At 48.6% G+C, this 21,300-nt stretch overlaps 2 protein-coding genes across 2 annotated transcripts in view; both read right to left on the bottom strand.

Annotated features, from left to right (window-relative positions):
• Window positions 1-7,508, bottom strand: part of NLRC5 (NLR family CARD domain containing 5) — a 35,427-nt gene extending 27,919 nt beyond the window's left edge. The window contains exons 1-6 of the mRNA XM_051801874.1: window positions 7,487-7,508; window positions 5,028-5,175; window positions 4,210-4,510; window positions 2,807-2,869; window positions 2,603-2,668; window positions 201-1,944 (exon numbers count right to left, since the gene is read on the bottom strand). Of these exons, the coding sequence (XP_051657834.1) occupies window positions 201-1,944; window positions 2,603-2,668; window positions 2,807-2,869; window positions 4,210-4,510; window positions 5,028-5,033 (2,180 nt within the window). The 5' untranslated portion in view covers window positions 5,034-5,175; window positions 7,487-7,508. The remainder of the gene's footprint in view (window positions 1-200; window positions 1,945-2,602; window positions 2,669-2,806; window positions 2,870-4,209; window positions 4,511-5,027; window positions 5,176-7,486) is intronic.
• Window positions 7,509-8,746: 1,238 nt separating this feature from the next.
• CETP (cholesteryl ester transfer protein) lies at window positions 8,747-17,691 on the bottom strand. The gene is made up of 16 exons (XM_051801919.1): window positions 17,447-17,691; window positions 16,331-16,445; window positions 15,549-15,683; window positions 14,952-15,022; window positions 14,592-14,679; window positions 14,410-14,479; window positions 14,059-14,119; window positions 13,352-13,443; window positions 12,931-13,110; window positions 12,461-12,511; window positions 11,967-12,134; window positions 10,684-10,751; window positions 10,518-10,560; window positions 10,353-10,422; window positions 9,944-10,029; window positions 8,747-9,848 (listed from the first exon to the last, which is right to left on the bottom strand). Exons 1-16 carry the CDS (start codon window positions 17,589-17,591, stop codon window positions 9,774-9,776), a joined length of 1,518 nt encoding a protein of 505 aa, XP_051657879.1. The 5' UTR covers window positions 17,592-17,691; the 3' UTR covers window positions 8,747-9,773.
• Window positions 17,692-21,300: the final 3,609 nt, after the last annotated feature.

Genomic DNA, 21,300 nt, shown 5'->3' with positions numbered 1-21,300 from the left:
AAAAAAACATAAACACAGCCAGAATGAATTTATGACCTTAATATCCTTCAATCACTCACAAATTCATTATTCCATGCATTTCTTCAGCACTGAAGTGATGCTGTACAGATCAGAATTTTCTTACATCTTCTTTCTCTCCCTTCTAGAACAATCACAAGGCTTGCCCTTCCAACCCCCTCACCCCTTCAGTGTGTGCTTACCTCAAGTGCTCCACGTTTTTACAGCCAGCCAGAACCTCCAAACAGTCGATGTCCACGAGACACCCTGCAAAATCCAAACAAGTCAAATCCTGGCCCGAGTTTATGACAAAAACCAAAGCCGACATGTCCAGAGGTGTCAGTCTGAAGTTTCTGAACTCATACTTGAAATTCAGCAGGCTCCCGATGTGCTGGGCTACTTCGAGGTTTTGTGTCTCGAAGGTGCAGTGGCAGAGCTCGAGGACCTTAGGTCCTGTCAGATGAGTGGCTGCCATTCTCTTGAGAGACTGCAGGATTGCATCCTGCTTGTCCTGCACCCAAGCTTCATCTTGTTCTGCCAGCAGCATGAGAAATGTCCTACATTCCTTTGACGACAAGCCCGACAGAAAGATGTGAAAACTCTCCATGAACTCGGTCTTCGTCTCATTCTTCAAAGTCCACCTTGACTTCAAGAAGAACTTCTTCTTCAGGTAGTTCTTGTCCACGCTCCTACTCACCATGAGACACAGGGCTGCAAAAAACTCCTGCAAGCTCAAGTGCACAAAGGCATAGCCAGCCTCTGGGTAAGTGCCACTTGTCTTCACCTCAAAGACAGTCAGCAATCCATGCAAGGAAGCAAATTCCTTCACGTGCTCTGGAATATCACCAACATAAAATACAAGCTTCTTCTCTTCCAGGCCTTTCAGTGCAAGGTCACACAGACCCAAAATGGCCTTCTTGTTACAGTTCAGCTGAGTCTCCTCATCACCTGCACACTCTCCCTGCTGTTTGTTTAGGAAGATGAGAAACATTTTGATATAAAACTGTGTCATGGTCTGAGGAAGCTCCACACTCGTCTGATGTTTAAGGAGCAAATACTCCAAACAAATGCACACAACATTACACAGAGCAGGGATGAGGCACATGCTGAGGAGCTTGGTGTTGTTCTTCAGGTGAGCAATGGCTTGTTCTTTGAATGAATGCTGTTGAAAATAGTGGCTGACATATTCCTCAACCCTCTCTTGGTCAAATCCCCAAATTTCTGCCAGCACACTGACTGTATATAATGAGTCAGGTGGTCTCTTAGGTCGGCTGGTGACCAACACTGTGCAACCAGGCAGCAGCTTCCCATGACAGAGATCTGCAAAGAGCTGGGATATGGACATAGGGGAGGCAAGAGCTGGGCCTCTCTTAGAGGTTGACATGTCCATGTTAGCTGCAAACTCATCCAGCCCATCAAAGATGATCAGTGTCTGCTGGGCATTCTCCAGGAGGTGCTGGAACACTGCATCAGGGCTGTCTTCAGGCTGAAGGAACACGTCAAACAAAAGCTCCTTCAGCGTCAATTTTCTTTTTAATAAATTGAGCTGCCGAAACTCAAACAGGAAAGTGAAGAGAAACTGAGGTAGGACGCCCTCAGCCCATTTCTGGCAAATCCTGTGCATTAGCACGGTCTTGCCTGTCCCGGGTTTACCAAACAAGAAGATCACCCTCGTGGTGCCCGATGGCACCACACTGCCAAGGAGATCTGACACTTTCACGGCTGTATCCACACATTCCTCCGGCTCAGGAGCACCTGCCACGTCCTCTCGGGGTTTGTCTGTTTTCTCTTTTAAGCGGGGGGCTTTGCTCTGACGAATGACAAGGTTGACAAAGGCCTGGTTGAAAGCCAGTGGCTGTGTTTGTTCCTGTGCTTCTGCTTCTTTCCTGCTCCCATATCTCTGGCGGATGGAATTGATGAGGAGATGCCGGTACTTTGCTGATGAATCTAAGAGAGAACACAACAGAGGGGCCACGAGCGTGGAAAAAGTTAGCTGTGAGTCATGACAGATCCAAAATACTACCACTTATATAGACAGAGAAACAATGGCCCTGATCAGAGGTTGCTAAGTAGAAATGACAAATTTTGAACGCGTGAAAATAACCCATAATTTTTCCTATTTTTGCACAGGGGGCAAAGAAGAGGACAATTCAGGGAAATGATGTAATGCTTTATATGAAAACTAAATCTTATTATTTCTTTAAGATGAGAATTAGGTATCTGTGTATTATGCACAGAATTCCCTCCTCACCCATGCTGGCCCTGTGCCACACTCAGCTGTCTGCACCTCAGAACAGACACAACCTCTGCTTTTTGACATTTCTGATGGAACCAGCAAACAAATAAAAGGATCACCCAGAACTGAATGCTTTACTGGTATATCCTGCTTTAGGGGAGTTCTTAGCCATTAGAAATGAGTGTTTCATGTTATTTGTCCGGTCCTGTTGTCTTTATAACCTGTTGCATTAAGAGTTTATGCAGCTACTAAACAAAAGTTTCTCTTGACGGTGGAAGTTGATTTCCTGGGTGTTTCTGCAAAGAAGTTAAAAAGGTCCTTCCTCAGAGGAAAGCACAGCATGGTGCTGGTTCTGGAACATCAACATACCGAGTCGTTGCTGTTTGGCATCCTTATCACTCCCAGAGCTGTGGCGACGGCGGCGGCGATCAAAGCCTGAAAATTTAAAAGGTCAGAAACGTGTCAAAAGGGCATTTTGAATGGCAGCTTGTTAAAGCTGGGCAAGACTCTCCAGCACAGGCAGAGAAGATAAACTCCAAGAGTACAGTGCCCCAGGGAGTGTTCCAGCCTTACCTGTTGGCACAGGTGACCAGGCACTCACATCTGCGCATGCTGCTTCTCTCTGGCCGAAGTTACCTAAAGGAGTTGGACGGGAAATGAAATATGGTTAATGCGAGCGTTCTGCTCTTGAGATTTGGAGTGCTGCTGGCCAAAGTCAAAGGGCAAACAGCTTGCAAGACAGATAGTACAAACCAAGACTCAGTATAAGGGCTGATGCAACACAGCCAGGTTTCAGGCTCCTCATGTGATCTTTTCCTTTCGGAGTGATCCAGAACACAGGCAACCTCTGCTTTCAAGGGAAAGTGAAACAACTTTTCTCTGTGACACATACAAACTTGGAGCATGGGCTGCTTTGGCTGATCTAAAACCACACTGCAGTCAAAAAGGGAACCCCTACATTTCCCCCTTCCTGCAAAGAAGGCTTTGCTAAGAATAAATCCCTGGCAGAGTCAGCAGCCCAGTCAAGGGTCTTTTCTGACTCACGGTATGGCTCAAAGCTGCCACAAAACCCTCTCAGCATAACCAGAGGCACTTCACCTTCAGAAGGATCAGTGATGCTCAGCTGTTAATACTACAGTTAAACCAAAATAAGCTGGAAACCTGAAGAGATATCTTCTTTTATGGTATGTCACAGCATCAAAAGGCTGAAACCTGCCTCAGACTCAGTCCTGACAGAAATCCCCCATCAGTCCACCTTCCCTGTTGCTTGTCTGGTCTTTCCCCTGTTTCATCTCTGCCAAAGTGAGTGCTGCTGCATTCAGTTACTGAAGGTTGCATCCACCCAAATGATGCAACTAACATCCTAGCAAGCAGGATGTGAAAGACAGTACTGCTGAGAAGGACTCATCCTGTATGACTTCCTGCAGAAGAGAAGAATTAATCACCAGATAAAGTAATCAAGTAAGGGAGAGGCACAGCTCAGTTGGTGCCACAGGCTCTCACAAAGCAGAGTGTGTACACACTGTGTGTAGTCTGCCAGAAGACACACGGTTACTGACTGTGGTCTTTATGAATTGCATCATTTTCTCTAAAGCCACTGCCTCCAACTGCTAGTGAGAGATATGGGGAGGTGGTTTTCTTGTGTTTGGAGTGTTTTTAGACTTCTGTATTTCTTGCCTTTCTGGATCAGAAAAATTTAAAAAAACAAAAATCCAGAGAACAAAGAGACAGTATTTTGTTTTTCCTCCTTCAAATAAATCCATCAAAAAATTTCGTCTCAGCTTTACTGGAGATGGTGGTGCACAATTTTTATTGGTTTTGGTTTTTTATGTCTAATCTTTTTTTTTTTTTTTACTTCAACTTATATTTGTAAGTTTTGCTTCCAAGAAAAAAGACTGCGCATCTGAGGGCACTGGGTGGTGTCACTGCCTAGACTGGTTTGTTGGGTCAGAGGGAGCCAGCCTGGCCTCTCTTACCTTCTCCCGCAGAACTCATGAGCAGGACCTCCAGATCCAGGGGGAGGTCACATTCCATGCACAGGTACTGCGCAAACTGCTTCCAGGTGGAGGGACCAGCCTTCTCCAGCAGGTCAAGGAGCACTGAGATTTTTTCCCTGGTGTTGGTGATGCTGCCCAGGCTGCTCAGGGCCAGCTCCGGGAGGAAGCAGCGGGAGGTCGTGAGTAGCCAGCTGGGACGGTGGCTGAGGAACTCCACGAGCCGGGGACGGGCTCTGGCGACAGCTGCTTCCAGGTCTAGGTCCTCATTCTGAAGTGGGGGCTAGAGGGATGACAGCAATGGTCACAGGAGGGAGAGGTGTTCACCCACACAGAGTCAAGGCCTTTTCTGCTTCTCATAGCACCCTGCCAACGAGTAGGTTGGGGGTGCACAAGAAGTTGTGGGGGAACACAGCCAGGACAGCTGACCTCTGCTGACCCAAGGGTCAGTTAGACTCCAGACCGTATGGCATCGTGCTCAGAATATAAAGCTGGGGGAAGAAGGAGGAAGGTGGGGAGTTCAGAGCAATGGTGTTTGTCTTTCCAAGTCACTGCCTGGAGGTGGCTGAACACCTGCTTGCCCATGGGAAGTGGTGAATTAATTCCTTGTTTTGCTTTCCTTGTGTGTGCAGCTTTTGTTTTACCTGTTCAATTGCCTGTATCTCAATTCACAAGTCTGTGCAGGACTGTTCTGGCTGCTCTTTTTGTGGGGATGAACTACTCATTTCTGCTTGGGTGGCAATGTCACCTCCACTTCCACACCTCCTTCCCACATCAAAGCCATGCACGTAATCTCCCACCTGCATTGTTGTGTGATCAGCCTCCTTCCAGTTGTCAAGTGCAAAGGTGGCTTCTGGTCCATATTCTGATGGAGAACCAACCTTCTAGTGGCAGTGCTTCAGCACGCAGGGACACCCCAGAGTGTGGTGCATGCCTGTATGCAGTAGCCTAGGGGCAATAACAGAAGAGGATGTAGACATACAAGGCCACTGTAATTACACAGGTCACAGATCTAGAAACTTCTCCTTTGACCTGAAGGTCAGCTGTGGTGCTTTTCATCTCTAATGCCTGTCATTTACAATTCTAACAAGAACAAGAAAAATGTTCCAAAATTTGCCTCATCCAGGATCAGTTTTCTCCTCAGGCTGTCAAAAACTGTTGTCAAACATGTTGTTAAAAACTGAAATTCTGAACCTTACTGGAAAGCACTCTGCAAGTTTTCATTCAAAATGTTTTATTATGAGGGGGTTTTGTTGTTGTTGTTGTTGTTTTTATATATTCTCTGTCATACAAATAAAGAATGCTAATAGCAACACATGCATTAAAAACAAAGAAAAAGATGTTTCAATTAATTGGAAATCTTAAAAAACAACATTTAAGCTTTTCAAATTTAAACAAACTGCAAAATAATAGGGTTTCCTGCAAAACAAACTCAATTCCCCAGCAGCCTTATCAGTCAACCTTTGGGAACTTCCATTTTACACTTCTCCAGCCAAAAACCAGAAATCTGTAGACAGCAATGCTCTGACATTATGCCCCTGATGGCCAAGAATGACTGACTTAAAAAGGCCTTATTAAATAAATACATAAATTAATAAAATCAGACCTTAATGCCAATGAAGACTGAAAACCATTCAGGCAAAGACTAGACTCATAAGAATTAATGAAAGACTTATATTCAAGAACAAAACAACACTGAAAAGTTAGATGTTTAATGACACTTCACAGCTCCTACACCTACTGCTCTGCTAAATGAGACCATCAGAAATGATGAACAGTGACCTACAGTACTACAGTACCTCCCTCTCAACCCAAAAGGAAGCACAAAAACCTCCCAAGAAAAGCCAGAAAACTTTTCAGCCTCAATCCTTGCCCTTCAAATGCAAAACCACCATCATAACACTTTGCAAAAATCCACCTCCCCTCCCCAACTTGGCATTCACAGGTTTCCAGCCACGAAAAATTAAAGTGAAATGTGAAACTACCTGTTGCAAATCTACCAACTTCTTGCATGCTCTGAGGAGCACAGGCTACTTACCAAAAGCCCAGAAACAGAGCAGCAGCACCAAACCAGCATGAGGGGTCACAAAAAGAAACAAGCTGGAGGACAATATCCACTGCCTTGATCTCCACTTGCTAACCCACCACTCCCCTGAGCACAAAGCCCTTCTGTGCCTTTTGGGACTTGATGAACAAAAGACCGAGGAAAATGAAAGTAAAACCAGCCAGGAATTCCCCAACTGGAATTCATCTGAGCAAAAATATCCAGTCAGAATAGCAGCAGGGTGACATCCTATTCTAAAATCTGTAGCCAGATGGTAATTTCTGTTAAAGTTTTAGGAAAGTGGTGCAAAAAGTGGGACTCAGAGGCAAACACTCTCCGTGGAGGAAACCAACTTGGTTGCAGTTAAGAGTCTTACAATGGGAATATTTTTATTTTTTTATTTAGAAGCATACATCTGATTATTCTGGCACAGGGGGAAATATTTCCTTACCACTTCCATTATATCTAAGAGGAAAAAAAAAAACCAACTTGCTTTTCCTTTGGAATGGGGTCAAGGTTTAATCGGGAACGTTGGAGACGTGAATGAATTGATAAAAGATCCCAGGTTTCTAAATAGAACTGTGTGTGCACAGATCTCCAGATCTAGCTCTATGGGGTGCAGTAAACAATGAAATATTATTAATATTTCTCTGGATGCCAGAGGAGCTGCATTGGAAAATCAGATGGAGAGTGGAGAAGGCAAGATAGCATACCACGCTGTGCCATAACTCACCACAGAAAATAACATACCCAGGTCCAGCAACACCCCTGTCCCTGGAGAGAAACTCTCTCTTGCCTTGAGCACGGTGCAGGGAACGGGGGGAGCTCTGAGAGAACCGGGAGTGGACGGAGGGGCCAGGGGTGACACGGGGCAGCTGGGGTGGCCACATGCAGTGCCCACTGCCAAGCTCTGCCCCAGTTTGCCACCTCCTGCCTGGACCCGGCTCACCTTGCACCCGGCAGCGCAAGCCACCCGCTCTTGTTAAAGTTTGGAGTCAATAATCCCGCGGGTCTTTTCCAGCGGTATTAAATTCTACGATTCCAGCCACGCCTTCTCGCAAAAGAAGCCAACTCTAAAGGCTGGGTAGAGAAGGGCAAAGCCAGACACACACTCACACACACCCCCCCCCCCCAGACCCTCGCGGGGCTCTCAGCACGATGCCTCGGCCCGTCCCAGCCCGGGGATGCCCCGCGATGCCGCCCGGCCGCGCTCACCTGCCCGCATCGCTCCCGCCGCCGCCGCCGCTCCGGGACAGCGGAGCGGCCCCGGCACCGAAACCGAAAGCAGCGGCGGCTTTGCCGGGAAAGCACGTGGGGCTCCGGAGCGGCTCCGCACCCGGCTCGGCCCCGGGGGGGCTGCGCCGACTGTTTTGGGAGGGAGAGGCGGCACCGCGGGGATGCTCGGGGGGACCAGCCGCCGTGTTGCCGCTTCTCCGACACTTCAGCAGAGTCCCCGCTCCCCCGTGGAATAATTTAGCCTGGAAAAGACCTCTAAAATCGTCGAATCCAACCATGAAACCGCTAAGCCGTGTCCCCAAGTGCCACATCCACACACCTTTGGAACATTTCCAGGTGTGGTGACTCCACCACTGCCCTGGGCAGCCTGTCCCATACCCTCACCACCCTCCCAGTGAAGGTATTTTCCCTGCTATCCAATCCAAACTTCCCCTGGTGCAATTTGAGGCTGTGTCTTCTACTCCTGTCACTTGCTCTCTGGGAGAAGAGACCAACACTCACCTGGCTCCCACCTCCTTTCAGGGAGTTGCAGAGACTGATAAGGTCCTCCCTGAGCCTCCTTTTCTCCGGACTGAGGCCCCCCCCCCCCCCACTCCCTCAGCTACTCCTCCTCAGACTTGTGCTGCAGGTCCCTACCCAGCTCCATTGCCCTCCTTTGCCCCATGGAAGGGCAGCCCAGTCCCACACTCTGTCACCACTGAATGGCCATAGAGGGGCAAAGCACCTCCAACACAGAAAAAATGCACTTTTATTCCTGCCATTTCCTTTTCATTAATGCTCATCACTAAGGGGATGTCATTCAGGAGAACCAGAGGGCTGTGTCTTGACAGAAGGCAGTTCCCATGGTCTTCACCAGACATTGCCATGCAGGGAGGGAAAATGTGGCCTCAGCAGTGGTGGCTTTAGAGCAGGAGGGAGCAAGGATAAGCCCTCAGCTCATACTGAAATAGGCAGCAGAGGCAGTGATGGGAATAGGGTGGGAAGGGAAGGGGAAAGTTGTCTGCTGTACAAAATCATCCAATGTACCAGGTCCAGTCACACCTTTCACATCACTCAGCTCCTGCTGTCTCATGGACACGGCTGGTCCTGGGCTGCCATGGAGCACCCTGCAAACTGCCCCCCCTCTGTGTGCCCCAGCCTGGGCACCGTGACCACTGAACCCCAGAAGTCACTTTGGAGCAAGGAGGTGCCTCGGGCAGTGATGGTGAGAGAGAGGTAGTTCAGAGGGACCTGGCTCACATCCCAGGGAGGACATCCATGGCAATGTGGAGGGAGCAACCACCATGCCCAGGGAGCTCAAGAGGCTGAGCCCATCCTGCTACCAGCACCTCAGGGCTCTTTGTGGGAACCCCAACTTTAATATTGCTCTGTGTGGGAGGAAAACATCATCCTTGGCCTTTGACAATGTGATTACTATTACAATATTGGCTTTGTTGCCTGAGATCTCCTCCAATTGAAAAGAAAAAAATAAAAAACAGAAGCACAAACTGGTACAGGAAAATAACTGAGCCACTTCAGATAACTTATTGCACTGCAGTAGGAAGGAAGTGGAACCTGCTGCTTGACTAGACACTTAAACTTTCTGTTATAATCTCTTTGATTTCCTTATAATTGATATTGCTTTTCTCAAGTTTGCTGTCACTGTTTCAACAACACAGGCATTAACAATTTGCCTGGAACTCTACACAGAGCCACTTTCTTTAAAGAAAGTACCCTAGTCACAAAATCTCTCTGTTGAAGTACTGCACTATAAATCCATATCCCATTAACTTTTTTCAGCCATACCCAAGTCTTTTACCATTACTGGTTCTGAGTTTACTTGGATTTTGGTAATATCATTTGAGCTGCTGGAGTCTGTCAACATCAGGAGGCTCTTGTCTCTTGGCAGAAGGGAAACCCAGGATCAGCACAAAAAGTGCTACATTTCCAAAACTAACAGCAGAGATGCCAAAAGGTGGTCAAATTCCATTTCTGCTGCCTCCCCAGTTCTAACCCAGAGCCCACACACTTCAAGAGTCCAGCCCTTGCTCCCAAGCACATAATTCCTTTAAAGATCCTGAAAAAGCAGCATGCATCAAAGTGCATATTTCAAGATCTTTGCAGAAGAAAGGCTCTGTAGAAGCACAAGTGCACAGAACCTGGAGTGTTTCTCAGGAAAAGGAAATAAAATTCCACCGAAGCTGATTTAAATCAGCTCATCTTTTAATTGGTTCACACACAAATCTTGCTACTTGTACACAAGCTCCTCTCTATGAAGGGATCAGCTCTATAAACTTCTGTGAAGAAAATCAAGAAGCAAATGATGCGGGAAGTCAAAGTCAAGTTGCACGATTACGTATCCCTAAAAAGGGGGGAGAAAACAGAAAAATGTTATGTTAGTTTATGCCACACACCCAAGGGGGTTTTGAGAGCCAGGTATTTCTGAGCTCTGCTTACCTTTCTTGGGACGATCTCAGGATTTATGATATCAAATAGATTGATTCCTTTTTTGTCCATCAGTGAAGTCAGAGCTGATCCAATGCCTGTGGAATCAGCAAACCCATCCAGTTACAGGTATGGCCCTCCCAGCTTGCTCCTCACCATGTGCTTCCACCCTGTCTGCCTGTTGCCAAAACCTAATTGTGCCTCAGCGCCCCACGACCTTTGGCCCAACAGAAAACTCACTTTTCCTTTCTCCCAGACATTTACAAAGGGTTCCCCAAGTGAATCCAGCAGAAATTCAGAACAGCAATGTGGTTCCCCCCTCCGGGCTCCTAGGGTTATTGATGGATTTGTTCAGGTTTAGGGGATCTGCTGTTAGGCAATTTACAGAGTAGGTTGGCACTTCCCCAAAGGGAAAACTCACTTGAAGTTACTTCTGGGATCCCAACAACCGAGATCATGTTCTGCAGGAAGTTTCGTAAGGATGGGTCATTCTGAAAGCCAGAAAATTCATGCCAAAAAAAAAAATGCTTTAAAGACATCATTTCACCTCAAGTGGCTAAGAGAATACTTTTTTTCAAGGACTCACCCCACTTGGATCAGCTGTGCATTTCAAGACTTTAAACTCTATGCTGAAGGAAAAAAAAAAAAGGGTGGGGGGAAGTCACCCAGGGCTGCAGAGATCCTCTTTTTGTGCTGCTTTTAAGCACGGGCCAAAAAAGGCAACAAACCCCTCAAGAGACCACAGTACTGACCTGGAGTCCAAAGGCTGCAAAATGAGTTTCTTTTCCACATAGGCAGCTTGGATAGTGACCGTGATTTCCTGCAGAGAGAAGAACAGCAGGGTTGAGGCATAGCTCATCTTGCCTTGTAGCAGGGAGTTGCATTTGGACATTTTGGTTTGCTTTCTAGGAGCCAGATTTCAGCATCCTTCTGGCTCCAAGGCAGCCAGGGTTACCATGGGTAGCCAGTAGATGTAAACCAAATTAAAAAAAAAAAACCAGAACAATCTCTGGTTTCTGGCCATTTAGGTTCATTTTCTTACTGTTGCCTATGTGCAAACATTCATTTAAAAGGAGAATTTGTGATGCAGTTGCAGCTCACGACCAGGATTCTGGCAGTCCAGGAGCAGATCACATCCCGGGAGCCATGATTTTATGAACCACCTCTAGTTCAGTGCTTCTGCAATTCCCTAATTTCAAATCCTTGAAATTTATGTCAAGATATCACTTGGAGTGCAAGAAACAACCCTGTGTATTTTCCTGTAACAATCTTCTAATGTGGGATACTTGCTGAGTATCCCACAGGAAGGGAATTATTCTCAATTACAGTTTAACCCTTTAAATTAGAGAGTCTGCTCTACCCTCAGGGAGAGATTTGCATTGGTTTTGTGTCCATCCCAGCCCATAATTCCAAGACTGGACAAATATACTGCTTTCTTGTGATGTTACCCATGACAGGAAAGCTCCTGGCATTTCTTTTTTCTGCTTCCTTAGGTTCAGTATAAAGCAGTTTGGGGTAAAACACAACGTAAGCAGGAACTTTCATACAGGATGCATAGAGGAAAAGTTTATATTTTGAGCTTCACGTTTTTCAGAGGTGCATCTTCATTTCAGAGACAACTATTTTCTAAGTGGAGGCCAGAGCTAGAATTAGGAAATGAGGAGATTTCAAAATAAATCCATTCCCATGGTGCCTTCATTCTCTCCTAAAACATCTCAGCTGCAGGGGTTTCCCTGTGTCTGACACAGGTTAATGGGGGCTCATCAGTGCTTTGTGCTGCTTTTACCACCTTGCACATCGGTGATGGGCTGGCCTGATAGAGGAGGCATTGAGCCAACACAGTCACTATCATCATTCCCAGCCTCAAATGCCAAGGGAAGAAATGGGAATGTTAAAAGGAACTTATATGCCTTCTCTACCTCCCGTGGTTTAGCCACCCACCCTTCCCAGAGGGCTCCCTGCACACCAGGAATGGTCCAGATTTGGGACAGAGCCTGCCCCAAGATCTTCACAGTCAGGAGGCCCAAGAACTGACCTTCTCCATGTACAGAACCACCAGGGACTCTTCTCCTGCAGGTAGGATGCTGACCTCCACTGCTACCAAGCACTTCACGACTGTCCCTTCAGGCTGAACAGAAATTTGGGGCTGGGAGAGACTCCACACCTTGGCCACAGAGTCATTATAGGAGGTGCCTTGAAAAATCTGGTCAAGGAGCAACAGATGAGTCAGACTTTTCCCATACCAGTTTCGTGCCAACTTGCCACAGAGCTGCATCCCTTTTGTAGTCCCCAGTTCCTCCCCCTGTTCATACAAGCTCAATAACTCAGCCAGGTTTCAGGGAAGCTGTGCCATCACGGAGGGTGGAGAAATCCTCCTTGCAAAGCACAACAGCTTCTCCATCAGTCCCTGGTTTTCCCCATCAGGCCCACCCAAGACTCAAGTTGTCAAGGGAAGGACCCAGATGCAACAGAATCCTTTTGAAAATTCCTTATTTGACATCCAATGCTCAGAATAGGACCAAAAGTTACCATCTGCACCGCCTTCTGCTGTGCTTCTGTGTCCTCCATTTCAAAGAGTGCCTGCAGAAACAAACCAGAAACAGATTGTGGAAAACCAGACAATAAGGTTATGGCTAGCCCTGATCTGGGCTGGATGGGACAGGGCACTGAGGTGTGGCCTGTGCTCAGTTCAGGGGCATGGCTGAGCTCCCCTTGAGCTCACCCCTTTTCTACCTCGGTGCTTCCCCAGAAAATCATGTTCCCTTTACAATTCAGCTGACGAGTTTTCTGTCAGCTCATGTTATCACTCCAAGGGTTATCACTCATTGCCTGAGAGAACACTCTTGATAAAAGGGCACCAATTTCAGCATCACGTGTAGTGGCTGACTATAGATTGCTACCTTCTACAGAAACCGGCTCTCACCAATACACGGTATTAAGAGAACTTATTACTCTCTCCCCAAAACACGAGTTAAGGAGGGAACTGCCCCTGAAATCACCTGCAGCTTCTCCCCTCTGATGGTTGATACCAGTCTCCCATCTAAGAAAGCTGCAGAGGCCAGAGAGCTGAGGGTGTGCTCGGACAGCCAGAAGTAGAGCATTCGGGACTCGGTCAGCAGCGACGGGGAGAAAACAGAGTCACTCAGGGTGCTGGAGTAGTTCTTGTACAGCACAAGGCCCTTCAAAGGAAAACAAGCATGTTGGCCACGGGGAGCAGCAGGGAGACAGAACAAAATGTCAACACCTGCATTTCCATTGCAAGGCAAAGGCCTGGCTGGTTGGACACAGAGCAGGGAGCAGGCTGGCATCAGCTCCCGCTGCAGCACCTCGGCGTGGCAGCACGGGACCAGCCCCTCCCAGCCCTCCAGCACACCCCAGCACCAGAAAACACTGGTCTTTGAGCAGCCTGGGTTACTTTACCTTGTGACGTGATTCTATGTAACCCGTTTGTATCAGGGAGTCTGCTGCAAGGGAGAGATCAACCATGATATCCTTGTCTCGGACAAAATTCGCTGCAGGAGGGAAACACAAAAACCTTGCACCAAAAATACAACCTCGAGCAGAACTTGCAACAGTCTCTTTTAGGAATCGATGCAAAAGGTGACTGGGAGTTGTAAAAGGACATGAGGATGGGACAGGGGTTCCCACTCTTTCAGGTGCTAGTGCTGATCCTGCTACAGCTCACTGACAGAATTGCAACACTGGGAAATAGGGATAAATACTCTCAAGTTTTACAGTCCGCTGCTTTTCCCTGATATTTGGGACTGGGAAAATCTTCAGCAGGCAGATCCAAGTGCTGTAGTATCTCAGGTCCAGTACTCCAGTGCATGCTCCTGTTCCAGCTAGCATCAGTCCTGCAGCTATCCTGCACAGCTGGTCAGTGTGTACTGAAGGAGAAATTCCTTATGAACTGCGTCTTTCAATCTGTGCAGTCACCCTTAAAAACCAACCTGATGCAGAAAACTCAAAACATAACATTTCTAAGGTTTACTTTGCTGTTGTCTGAGGGCTTGGGATCTCATAAACATTTTTGAAGGATGTTTTTGGTGGATGCAGCTACTGCTCTGCTGGAGCTCAAATGTCGAAAGTTGCACTTAAAAGAAAGCAGAAAAAACAAGGATATTTACCTGCTAAATCAAGTACAAAATTTGCCAGCATCTGAGCAACAGAATTGATTTCCTTGCACACCTACAAGAGGAAAAGAGGAAAAAAACTGAAGGCATGGGGTAGGATTTTGAATTGTAGAGCAGAGCTGGGCCTCTCAGTGAGATCTGGGGGCTGTTGGTCAGAGTCCAGCAGCACCAATGCCAGCAACACCTCTCACTTTGTCCAAGCTGCTTTTCTTTTTTTTTGTGGATTCAATTTATTAGTCTTATTTTTCACAAGCACTAACGTTACACTGCTACTATCTCGTGGGCACATGTGAGCAGAGAAGTGTGTAGCTTACAAAGCTACAGAGAGCTTTCCTCTGTCCTTACCTCCCTCTTGAGAACAAGCTTCAGAGTGAAGGAGATGAAATCTGTGAAGAGCTGCTTCAGCCAGCCTGGTCTGTGTAAGACAGGGAGCACAGTCAAAGACCAGCAGTGTTCCCTGTGGTGGGTGAGATTTGGGGACCAGTAGTGGGGCAGAAAAGCTCGATTTTGAAGGGGGACTGACTCACTCTTTGTCTCCTTGGAGGTGTAATATGAGTTTGTGGAAAGTCAGGTAGCAGTCTGAGGCATCAGCAACCATTTTGTCCTCCTGGCACGCTGCATGGGATGGAAGAAAAGAGAAAAAAAAATAGCTAATTTGCTACTGAGATCAGAGGACTGGAGGGATTTATACCAGTTTCCTCCTCTTGAGCCGTTAAAACTATGAGGTCTTTGAGAGGCAGGTTGTCTCCCATCCTGTGTGCACAGGGCTCAGAGACCCACTCCCAGCCTCCCTATGCCATCCAGTCCCCACAGAGGTGGGCAGAGCCAGCTCAGGGTTGCTGCCCACCATGCACACTCACAGGCAGTGATCCCCAGCTGTCACTTACTCAGTTTAATGTCCAGCTGGAGGTCAATGGAAGACTCGATTTCAAAATCAACTGAGTGAAAAAGCCTCAAACTGTAATGGCAAGAAGAGAGGACATTTAGCAAACCATGCTGGGAACAGCTTCTCCCTGACCACACGACAGCCACAGGGTGAGTTTTATAAACACCACTCACATCAGTCCTTGCACTGCAAGGACATGCTGCAGCTTATGTAAGATACTCTACTCTGGCTTTAAATGATTGCAAACTGCTCTCTCAGTGGCACTTTGGACCATTAAACCCCTTTTTTATCCACTGAGACTTTATAGAGCAAGGAGGGGAGGGAAGAAATCAGCTCGTAAGCTTTGGCCATCTTGCCTCCTCAGGCACAGTGAGGACAGAAAGACAGAAAGCCAGATGGGCAGAGCAGTGACAGGGCTAAGCAGCACTGCTAGTACATAAAATCCTGTCTCACTTAGGCAGTGAGCAATGTTGGCATTGCCAGAGAGCCCGAGGGGTGCAGCCCCTCCACACCTGCTTGTGCCATGGGCCAGTGCCCGTGGGCAGCAGCAGGAGCTGGGGCTGTGGTGCTCAGCCACTTACAACCAGGTGGTACTTACAACCAGGCCCCTGCGTAGCCGTAGGTCAGGGTCCCTTTGAAGGAGGCCGTCACATTTTTAATGGCAAGATAAATGGCATTATTTTCCTTAAGCTCCACGTCGCTCTTCTCTATGGACAAGTCATTGACCTGGATGCTGGAAACAACAGAAACACAGTTTGCCTGCAAACCAGGGCTGTTTTCTGTGGCTGGGCGAGACAGGTTTGCTCCCGAGGACGTGGGGGCTCTAAGGGACCTGTGCTAGTGCCAGACTCAGGAGCTTTTGCAAATCCCAGGGGCCAGGCACAAGGAGAGTGGTGCTTTTGCTCAGCCTCGGTGCACTGCAGCTCCCTGGTGATGTTTGGAGGTGGGGGAATGCTTTAATCAGGAAACACGGAGCAGCACAACCCTGTTTTCCTGCAGTGCTCTGTGCGACCGCGGTCATGGCAGGAAATCTGTCCTGCTAAGGTACCTCTACATTTGTTGCCCCCAAATAAAAGTGAGTAACACAGCGACACCCAGCCTGGTTTGTCACAAAGCACAGCCAAGTGACATCCTGCTGACAGGGGTGGCTCTGGCAGCCCCGGATGTGTCCCCTCTGCTACTCGATGTGCCTTGGGCACCATCTATTGTCAGTGGCCCAAGGTGCCCCAGCCTGCAGGGACATTGTTCCTCATCCCTGTTGACAGAGGTGTGCTCTACGTGCTGCCAGGAACTGCTGGATCAAAGCTCCCTCCGAGGCCGGTTTCTGCTCCCCTCCCTCAGCCCACATCCCCCCTGGCACAGAGACACGGAGATACTCACTTGGTCAGCTCGTAAGCCACCTTGCCCAGGAGACGCACGGACCTTTCCCCGGTGATATTTGGGAATTTGGCACTTCTGAAGGCTGCTTGGATGACCTGTGCTGTTTCCTGGTTCACTGTTGGTGGAAGAAAAGGGCAAAGATCCCAACCTGCAACCTGTCCCAGCTGCAAAGTCAGATCTGCACCCTGGATTAGAGCACTACAGAAGGGTTTTATCCAAGGCACTTCCCTTAGATTAAGGAAGCACTAGAAGTAGTTTCAGAGTAAAATAAAAAATCCCTAACTTTAGCAGCTGATGGCAGCAAGGGACAACAGTGTGTGTGGTTCAACAGTCACCAGCAGGCCTGTTTCCAGGGAATCATGCCCAGTTTTCACACACCTTAGGAGCAGATTTTTGAAAGGTCGAGGCTGTGCTCATCCTTACACCACACAAGCCATTCCCTTTACCCCAGTGCTTTTGCTCTGTTGCTGTTTGCTTATATTGCAGTCAGCTCTTGGGTCTCCAAAGGAAAACTTCTGATACTCAAGTTTCTGTGCCCATTTTCCTAATGTTATCCAGTCCATTCCAGCCTCAGGCATGTGGTTCTATAGGATTTTTTTTCCTTCCAGAAATACCCTCTCTTAGTTTGGCCCAGCATCCTTCTCTGCATGTACCCCTGTCAGAGGGGATGGGTCAGAGCTGTTCCCACCCTTCACAGAACTAATTATTCTTCCCCCACCCATAAAGCCCCCAAATCCTTGCAAGTAAACCCACAGCAGCAGAGAACCTGCTTCCCCCCCTTCTGCACACTGACCCCAAGAAATGAGATTGCAACAAAGAGAGAAATCAAACACACATTTTCTCTAGCTTTTCCATCATCTTTCCCTCAGCAAAGAACAGTACTAAAACGTTGGGCTGACGGGCTGGGGACCCTTTTCAAGCTCCTTTGAGAAGCTGTGCCTGTTCAGTTCAGGTGCCCATGCTTTAACCTGTGCTCCCAGGCAGGTATTAATACATCTTACCAGATAAACTGTTTACCCAAGACCCGGGGAAGCAAGAAAGCCCCTCACTTGGCTGATCTGTCCCTGACTTCTGGCAGAGATGGAGCAAACACAGCCCCACAGAGCAGGCACTTACACAGCAATGCCGCGGGCTTGGTCATCCTGCAGACGACCCCGGTGGCTCTGTAAGGGAAGGGCCCGAAGTCACAGGCTGCTGATGCATGGACAAGCACCAGCAAGATCCTGAAGATCCCCAGTATCATCCTGCCAGCCCAGCTCATCTTCAGCCAGAGTGGAGAGCGTTGATGAGACCGACTGATTCCTGGCTGTGGTTTTCATACCTCCAGCAGAGCCCACTCGACATGCCCACAGGACATGACCTGCTTCCTCCACTTATCAAAACCCATCACACATTTCCTAATCTTCCTATAGCTTCCTTAAGACTCTTCAAGTTGCTGGCTGCCTTCCTCCCTCAGCAGGCACTTGGGGCTGCAGGGCTTTGAGCCCCTGCCAAGATTGCTCTAACTCAGGACATGGATGCACCAAGGCGGGTGGAGAAAGCTGGAGGGGGATGGAGAGTGGAAGAGGATAAAGTCAAGGGAGTGACCTCACACACAGCCTCCAGCCAGTTCATCATTTTCTCTTCATGCAGAAATATTCCATATTTTGCATTCCTGCAGTAATTCCCAGCAAAGCCCTGTTCAAAATGTACCTACAACAATAACTGCTCTCCCTTCCACTGGTTTAAGACACGTTGTGGGGAAATGGAGGCATGTTCCCGGGAAGGGGGTGTTTCCTGCTGCCACTGGGTGAACCCACATCTCCCACATCCCTGGAAAACTCCATGACCAGAGCACTGTGGTGCTTTCTGCCTCTTGGTTGGATTTGTGGATGATCTTTGGTTTGCCACCTTCCCTGTGGGGAAGAACCCACTAAGCTGGAGTTTTATGTATCCAGACTCTCAGTTGCTATTTGGGGACTTCAGAGACCCAAGTTCACACCTGACCTGCATGCCACTGTCCACCCCTGCACCTCTGTTATGGTGCTGGGGCCCATCCCATTCCCAAAACGAGCTCCAGGACAAAACAGAGCAGGGTTATTTCGTTATTTCAGCAAGGAGGCTCACAGCAGCTCCCATGAACCATATTGCCAGCAAAGACTGATGGAGAAGGACAGGTGAGAACTTGTCAACCCCCCGAGCAAGACGAGGTGCCAGCCTCCCTGCTCTCCCTGGCAGATGCCTCATCCCATCCTCCCTGCGCCAGGCGAGCACGTTTCCTCTGGGGACCCTGCTGTCCGGCAGCCCCCACCCTGCCCTGCTGTTTTCTTCCTGAGTTGAGAAGGTGAACGGCCTCGGGTACCCTGCGGGAGGCACTCACGGTCACTGACCTGCCGAGGGAAGCCGAGCATCTGCAGGCTTCCTCCGGGCTTCTGCAGGCGAGCAGCGCGGTGGGCGAGGACAGGCTGCCCGCCGAGAGCCCACCCTGCGCTGTGAGCAAACAGGTAAATCATTGGAAGCACAACATACAGACAGAGGGTGTCTGAGCAGTGGAGAGCCCACATGGCAGCCCAGTGCCATCATCTCAGCCACCACAGCAGCTTTCCAGAAGGAAGCTGCAAAGGGCACAGGCATGTTAGAAAGGGATTTGAATTCAAGGGGCTTTAACGATGTACCAGCTCTAGTTTCTGTCCTTCAGCTCACGGCTCTGACGTGCTCAGCCCTCCCCAGCAGCTCGGAGTTCAAGGGATGTGAGCACAGTGGCCGACACCTGGGATAGAGGGAATCCTGCAGACACAGTAGGAGGGGGCTCCTCAGGTGCTGCAGTGCAAACACAGAGGTAGGTGAGGCACTAAAATTGACACTTAAACCATCATTTGACAGGCTGAGGGAGCTGGGGTTGTTCAGCTTGGAGAAGAGAAGGCTCTGGGGAGACCTTAGAGCCCCTTCCAGTATCAAAAAGAGGGAGAGCTACTTTTTATACCAGCAGATAATGATAGGGCAATGTTTTTAAACTAAAAGAGATTTAAATTAGGTGTTAGGAATAAATTCTTTACTCAGAGGGTGATGAGGCACTGGCACAGGTTGGCTGTGTCAGTGACTTCACTGACCTAGACAAGCTGTGGATGCCCCACCCCTGGAAGTGATCCAGGCCAGGTTGGATGGTTGCTTGGAGCAACCTGGTCTAGTGGAAGGTGACCCTGCCCACAGAAAAGGGTTAGAACAAGATGAGATTTAAGGTTCCTTCCAATCCAAACCATGTTGGGATTCTATGACAAACTGACAGAGATGCTGTTGTGCTGGGTATCACATGAGCACATGTGCCTGCACCCTCAGCAAAGCTTTCAGTAGAGAAAAGACACAATCCCATTTATTGTAGGGCACAAACTCAGGAGTGTTGCACACAGTTAAAGTTTTACTGAAGCAGATCCAGAGGAGACACTGCAGCAGGGAAGCAGCCCCATTGAGGCTGGTGTTGGCCACTGTAAGGAAAAGTAGAGCAGGACCCAGGAGGCCAGCTCTCTGCCCAGGGCAGCAATTCATACCAGCATGGAAGAAAGGTAAAATGGGCATTTCGATACAGGGGTATTTGTCACCAGTGTCTCAGGGTAGGTGAAGGCAGAAAGCCCAAGACTCCAGACCCAAATGGTAGATCCAGTGCATTTACAGCCCCCTCACAGGCCAGCTCCCCCACCCCATCACTGCTGCAGAGTCTGCTGTCAACAGACAACCAGAGCTGAGAGAAAAGGAGGACAGGGAACTGCCGGGCATTGACCTCCAGTGGGAACAGGAAGGCTGGAGACTTTCTGCCTACAATAGCAAAAGCATGTGGAACACAGAGATGCTGTGAGCATCCTTGTCCTGGAGTAACCAAGCAAAGGCCAAGGCAGCAGGGACTCCACAGCCCACCCTCCTCCCAGTGAAAGGTCAGGCTAGGAGGAGTCAGGTCAGATTTACAAGCCTAAAGAAAGGTTAATTTTGGCTAGCAGGAGACAGGACAGGCTTTAAACACCAAAGAAAGGGTAAACACCCAAGCTGCTGTGCAGTACGTCCAGAGGGGATGCTGGAAGATGTTTTGATAAATATTTGCTGTGTAAGGATGTATCTGAAGGCTGTGCATGCACACATGTACTCACCACCTTGCTGGGGACTGTCCTACAACTGAGGTTGTTTTTCCCCACGCTGTCCAGGGCAGAGGTACATCACAGTGCCATTAATCTTTGTGCTGCATTGTTTGTGACCCAAACATTTGGTGCTACCCTGCAGCTGCTTCCTGAGAGAGCCTTCCAGGTACCCTGTCCCCACATTGCTCTGTAAGCAGGATGGGCTCCAGCACCACTGCCAGGACTCACACAGCAGCTCAGCCCAGGGCTGGCAGGAGGGTCAGCCCAAGACCACTGTTCCCATCTGTCCTAGAGGCTTACAAAATGCAGACAAATAACATATTAAACCAAGATTTTTTTCTTTAAACCAGTTAAAGCTCTGCCAACATTTGAATACAGACTTGTGATGTCGAGTGGAATCGTTTCTGCAGCACTGATCCTGCACTGCCAAATCCACACAAAGATCAGCAAATACGACTTTCAGTGCTAATATAAGAAATTTGGATGGTTCTTCAGCAGCAGAGGCCACTTGAGCAGGCACAAGACACGGGCCCAGAAGCAGCATTTCCCAGGATTTGCCCAACCCTCCTAGGCAGGCAGCTGAGTATGAACTGACCCCAAGCCCCTCACTGCAGGTTTGGGACCAGGCTGTACAACAGCACTGGGTCACCTCTATGATATCATTCCTTTTGATATTCAGACCACGTTAAATACTAGCAGACATTTCAAGGGCTATTCTCATGAAGCAGAGGGGCTGAGGTGAGATGATGAAGATGCAGCTGGCGTGTTTGGTGATGCAATGGGGGAACAGCGCTGGGATGGCCTCGGAGGAGAGAGACCCTTTGGATGCACAGCTTTGCAAATCCCACCAGCCTCACAGCCAGAGAT

This window comes from Manacus candei, unplaced genomic scaffold (assembly GCF_025592945.1).
Source record: "Manacus candei isolate 608988 ecotype Guabito, Panama unplaced genomic scaffold, ASM2559294v1 h1tg000053l, whole genome shotgun sequence".
NCBI classification, from domain to species: domain Eukaryota; kingdom Metazoa; phylum Chordata; class Aves; order Passeriformes; family Pipridae; genus Manacus; species Manacus candei.
Note: the sequence above shows the minus strand (reverse complement) of the source record. Positions and strands in the feature narration are given on the sequence as shown.

Coding starts and splice junctions, on each gene's coding strand:
- CETP (XM_051801919.1), bottom strand. CDS start 17,591: ATGAGCTGGGCTGGCAGGATGATACTGGGGATCTTCAGGATCTTGCTG. Junction 14,680..14,951: donor CCAGCTGGACATTAAACTGA/GTAAGTGACAGC, acceptor CATCCCATGCAG/CGTGCCAGGAGGACAAAATG. Junction 13,444..14,058: donor TTTTGTACTTGATTTAGCAG/GTAAATATCCTT, acceptor TCCCTCCTGCAG/CGAATTTTGTCCGAGACAAG.